Source organism: Haliotis rubra, unplaced genomic scaffold (assembly GCF_003918875.1).
Source record: "Haliotis rubra isolate DU_JTF1 unplaced genomic scaffold, ASM391887v1 Scf1559, whole genome shotgun sequence".
NCBI classification, from domain to species: Eukaryota; Metazoa; Mollusca; class Gastropoda; order Lepetellida; family Haliotidae; genus Haliotis; species Haliotis rubra.
Genome location: NW_025765513.1, coordinates 11,189 through 16,444, shown reverse-complemented (window position 1 = coordinate 16,444; position 5,256 = coordinate 11,189). Strand labels below are relative to the sequence as shown.

General features: G+C 42.2%; 1 protein-coding gene across 1 annotated transcript; it reads left to right on the top strand.

Annotated features, from left to right (window-relative positions):
* The first annotated feature begins 239 nt into the window (after nucleotides 1-239).
* LOC124270901 (sulfotransferase 1E1-like) lies at nucleotides 240-4,671 on the top strand. The gene is made up of 5 exons (XM_046705965.1): nucleotides 240-420; nucleotides 1,425-1,778; nucleotides 2,884-2,987; nucleotides 3,310-3,487; nucleotides 4,140-4,671. The coding sequence occupies exons 1-5, from the start codon at nucleotides 243-245 to the stop codon at nucleotides 4,247-4,249; spliced, it is 924 nt and encodes a 307-aa protein (XP_046561921.1). The 5' UTR covers nucleotides 240-242; the 3' UTR covers nucleotides 4,250-4,671.
* The last annotated feature ends 585 nt before the right edge of the window (nucleotides 4,672-5,256 follow it).

Below are 5,256 nucleotides of genomic sequence, written 5' to 3'. Positions count from 1 at the left end.
GGCGACTAACGGGATCGGGTGGTCTTCGGCTTTACTTACTCGATCGCGGTTCTACAATCCCGACCAAACCGAGGAGTGGTTTATCCTATACATAACCTGACACCATTTGCATTGTGATCGGACCGCAACATGATTCTCGCATTGGGGGTTGTTGAACCTTATATTTTGTTTTTAATTTTATTCATATGTGATGTGAGTAAAGCATATTTCACTCATGTTCACGGCTATTTTCAGACCTGCCAATGTCTCACAAAGTGCAATTAAAAGACCAAAGTGGACATAGCATTGCTGTCAACTGTGTAGATGGATTTTACTTCCACCGAAGTGAGACAGCAAGACCTTTCCATCAGCATTTGGAGGGCATCAGAGACATGCAGCTGCGCCCTGATGACGTCTTCGTTTGTGCCTACCCTAAGTCAGGTAGGATGAAGCAGCTATTGATGTATCACTTGCTCACAACCACCAACCACCACCCATCCACCCACCCACCCTTAACATCAGCATCAGCACCAACTAACCAAACCCCCAACCACCCCTAGCCATAAACTATGAACGGTCCCTATGTGACTGTATGCACATATGAATTTTGAAGTTGCGGTCACAGTATAAGTTGTTCACTGGTCTCGAGGGGGCCATGGGCCCCGAGTTACTAGTCAACAACGTATATTTATCTTACCGAACACCTCAATGGTAATTTTGTACTGCTTGAAGCACGGGTATCGGATTAGAGTTATCTCCCTTCCATCGATTTGCATTCGCAAAACATCGGTAATTTCCGTATATCATACGTGACTCGATGTTATTCGAGATAAAGAAGTACTTCTACGAAGTACCTAATGAGTTCGGCATTCCCAGTGGGGGAATAGAAAATGTTACTCGTTTGTAAGCGGGGTACATAGAAACAAACAGAAGAGCGCTCAGCCAATCAGAAAACGACATTTATGTGTGAGGCAAGATAATACCTTTTGCCTCTGACTAAAATGACTAAAATAGTCATAAGAATTGCCAGTCTGAGTGCCAAACATATAGCAACTACATGTATCACCATGTCCAACATGGTAACACATGCCTAACAATCTTTGTTAAAACACAATGTTATGAAGGCGAGGCTTTATTGATTTTGACTTCTTAAGTGTAACGAGAGTAACAATTCTGTCTTCAACCCTTAAATACCCTACTCATTGTATATTAATGCATGCATGAATACAGGAACACTGCCCAAACTGGTGTAAAACCACACTCACTCACACAATCACTCATTGTATATTAATGCATGCATGAATACAGGAATACTCGAATCAGCAATGCTTGAAAAAGGGCCATAATCGTCAAATGTGTCATTTCGAGACTGTTATAGTTTATGATGCACGAAAGCTGTAAACCTATACACTGTGTTAGCTCAACACTGACTGATACACCTGCAGGTACGCACTGGATTTGGGAGGTTGTCAGCATGGTGGCCCATGAAGATTTGGTGTACCGGAACCACCTGGAAAGACTTAACCAACCCGATTTCAGATCCACCCGTTACCTTGACAGTCTGACATCTCCCAGGGTGATGAGCTCCCACCTACATCTCCGATATCTTCCACGCCAAGTCTGTACAAACAGAACCAAAATCATTCTGCTCAGAAGAAACCCCAAGTCAGTGGCCGTGTCCTACTACTACATGACAAAGGGCATGAGATCCATAGAAGGCTGTGAAACAGGGTTAGTGACGGTCCAGGACTATGATGGGAAATGGGAAGACTATCTTCAACTGTTTCTGGACGGGGAAGGTATGAATCTGGAATCATGTATACCATTCATATCTCTTTTATTCAATGGCATGTTCTGAAGAGGCCACAGGCATATAGTACAATGTCAAATACCAACAATGGCACACAATCACAAGGTCTGTCTGCCCTGCATGAAAAGTTTGTAGTTATTCCCACTGATAAGGCCTCAAATAACATAACCATTATATGTAAACATCACTACTCCACTCAGACACATCATACTGACTCCGAGCCGACCAGCCCTTGTTGTACCTATTAATACCGAGCGCCAGGCTGGGAGCAACAAGTACCATATTTTAACGTCTTTTGGTATGACGCGGTCGGGGATCGAACCCGCGACCTTCCGCTCTCCGGGCGGACGCTCTAACCACTACACCACGGAGGCGGTCAATGCCACATATAAGGCCAGTATGTTAACTGAGGAAGAGATCTGCCTGAGCCATTCAACGTTGCTATCAATGTTTGGCTTGACTTTCAAACCTGAAGACATGTCCGTTCCTTTTTTGTACTGGATTCCAAAGCTACATAAGAATCCTTACAAAGTGAGATATGTTGTTGGGTCCAGTAAATGTACCCCCAAAGCACTGTCTCAAAGATTAACCATAACTTCTTAATACTATCAAGGGGGGACTTTCTGGATATTCACAGAAAGTATTTGAGACAAGCGGAAGTAGACCATATGGAAACTCAAAAGCTCATGGATGTGCTGACATTTTTACAATCCCAGAAACGGACCGAGTTCCCCGTATATAAACAAGGAAAATTTTTGAAATTTCCATTATGTTCTCTGCATCAGACAAGAGTACACTCCAGCACATTGTCTAAATATAGGACAAGTCTAAATATAACCAATGTTGCTCACTGACTCCAGAGGTACAATGCATGGCAGGTGGAACACACATGGTACAACGTATAACACTGCCGAATAACTCGCTCACTAGCCCACCGCTCATCCACTCACTTACATACTGATAGTGATTCTTTGTTTGACAGATCCAATGGCTGTTGTTAAGAACTTCATCAGCTTGGGCGTTCTTTCCTCATAATGTAGATTCGTTGTAACTTTAACAACTCTTTCAAGATAACATATGCATTACATCTGCAGTCCCGTATGGCTCCTACTTTGACTACCTGCTGGACTGGGAGACTGAGAGGACAAAGCACCCGGAGTTGCAAGTCTTAGACCTAACGTTTGAAGAGATGAAACAGGTTATGTTTGAAGGCAATCACTCAACACTAATGAAATGAGCTGAATGTTGTTACGATACAAAGCGTCCAACATTTAAATGAACAATGATACGATTACCAGTATTTTCCGCACAGAATAGTGTAGAGTGTTTTCTGCACAGAAATGAGTAGTGTGTTTTCTGCACAAAGTATTGTAGCAAGGTTTTTTCACGGAATATTGTAGTGTGTTTTCTGCAGATTATTAAGGAATGGTTTCTGCATAGAATATTAGGGTGTGTTTTCTGCACAGAATTTTATAGTGTATAGTTGTCAAATTATTTGACAATTCCATTTGGTATTTCAGAACCCAGTCCTTACTGTACTGAAAGTTGCAAAATTTCTTGGAAAAGAAATGACACGACAGCAGGCCATGTCGATTTCAGACGCCTGTAACTTCCAACATCTAAAGACTCGTGACGCTGATGATGAAACTAGATGTATGGACATGACATGGAAAGAAGGATATGGAACGTACAGAAAAGGTATTGGTGAAAATTGGCCCGGAGTAGTAGGATCAGGTCCCATCTATCCGCCCACCCACCCATAATTCATACATACAATACACGCGCACGCACACACGCATACGCACGCATGCACGCACACGCACGCACGCACACACACACATACACGCACATACATGCATGCATGCATGCATCACCCCTTTTGAGTTCTATTATATCCAAGAACTGAATGTGTACATACGGTTTTAGGGATGTGGGGGATGATCGCATCCGACAGGTGATGTAATATAAGTTGTTCACTGGTCTCGAGGGGCACATGGGCTGATGTATCGTCGATGTTTGTTTATGCTCCCTGAGCCCGAAGGGCGAGGGGAACATAAATAAGCATCGAGGGTACATCAACCCGAGGGCCCCGAGAGACCAGTGAACAACCTATATTACATCACTTATAATACATCACTTAACAATACAGTGAAGCTTATCAGCAATAATTCCAATCAAGCTGAAGTGACCTCGTAAGTATAAGTAGCAGTGGACTTCCCCACGGAGATATCATGTGACAGAAATGGCCATTCTAGTTGTATAACACGGACTCTCTGAAACACAAGCATGTAAATAATAATTGCTCATATCTTCAGTTAGTAACGTTTTATACTGACACTTTCTGTTTTAGGAGAGACACAAGAGTGGAAGAAATGGTTTACTACTGCTCAAAATGTTCACTTTGACAAGGTGTTTGCAAGGAAAATGGCCACCTCTCAGCATTTGAGAGAATGGAGTTAACGCACTATCCAGTAATACAAGAGGCGTCATGGTGTTTGTCTGGCCATGATTCGATCTGTCGTCTGGATACAGGTAGTTGTCGTATGGCCTCAAACAACCAATCACTTTGATTACTTATATGGCCTCAAACAACCAATCACTTTGATTACTTATATGGCCTCAAACAATCAGTTACTTTCATGACTTTGGTTGCACGTAGTTGTTGTATAGCAATTTACTTTAATTACTTCCTTAGTCTATACCCATGGATTTAGTGCGCTGAAGTTTGTACATGGGTTAGTCCGAGACTGGCCTCAGCGCGACTCATGTGTCACCAGCATCGTAACGGAAGGGGTCAGATATGTATTGTTCCGGTTAAACACTAACTCCAATGCCTTGTGCCAAGATGATTTTCTTATACATTTCATTTGCTAAAATAAAGAAGCGACAATTTGCTTTTGTTTATATTTTGATAATATGAAAAATATATTTTGTGAAAGACACCTTCAGTTAGGCTTACTAAGGCCTTCAGTGTAATGCTGATCAAGCAACAACTTTGACAATAAATTAGAAGCTGCTTCACATTTCAACTGTTTGAATGTTTATCCCCCAGGAGCCCGTTCCACAAAGCGATCGTAGCGCTACGACAGTCGTAAGCGTATGTTACAGTATGGGAGTTACGATAATCTTAGCGCTACGATTGATTTGTGAAACGTAGCCCAGGATTGAAAATGTCTTCTTTGAGTGGCATTGTTTAGAAGTTGGAGAGGAATATACGGATAAAGCGCATTATGAATAATGTAGTTGTTCATCCATAAAGCTTGTCAGTTGTCATAATAAAGAAGTTGTTCATCCATAGAGCTCGTGTTGTCATAATAGTGAGTGAATGAATTTAGTTTTACGCCGCACTCTGCAATATTCCAGCTGTATGACGGCGGTCTGTAAATAATCGAGTCCGGACCAGACAGTCTGGGTTTATAATTACAGCATTAGTGTCCGTGTCCGAGAGAGAGAGAGAGAGAGAGAGA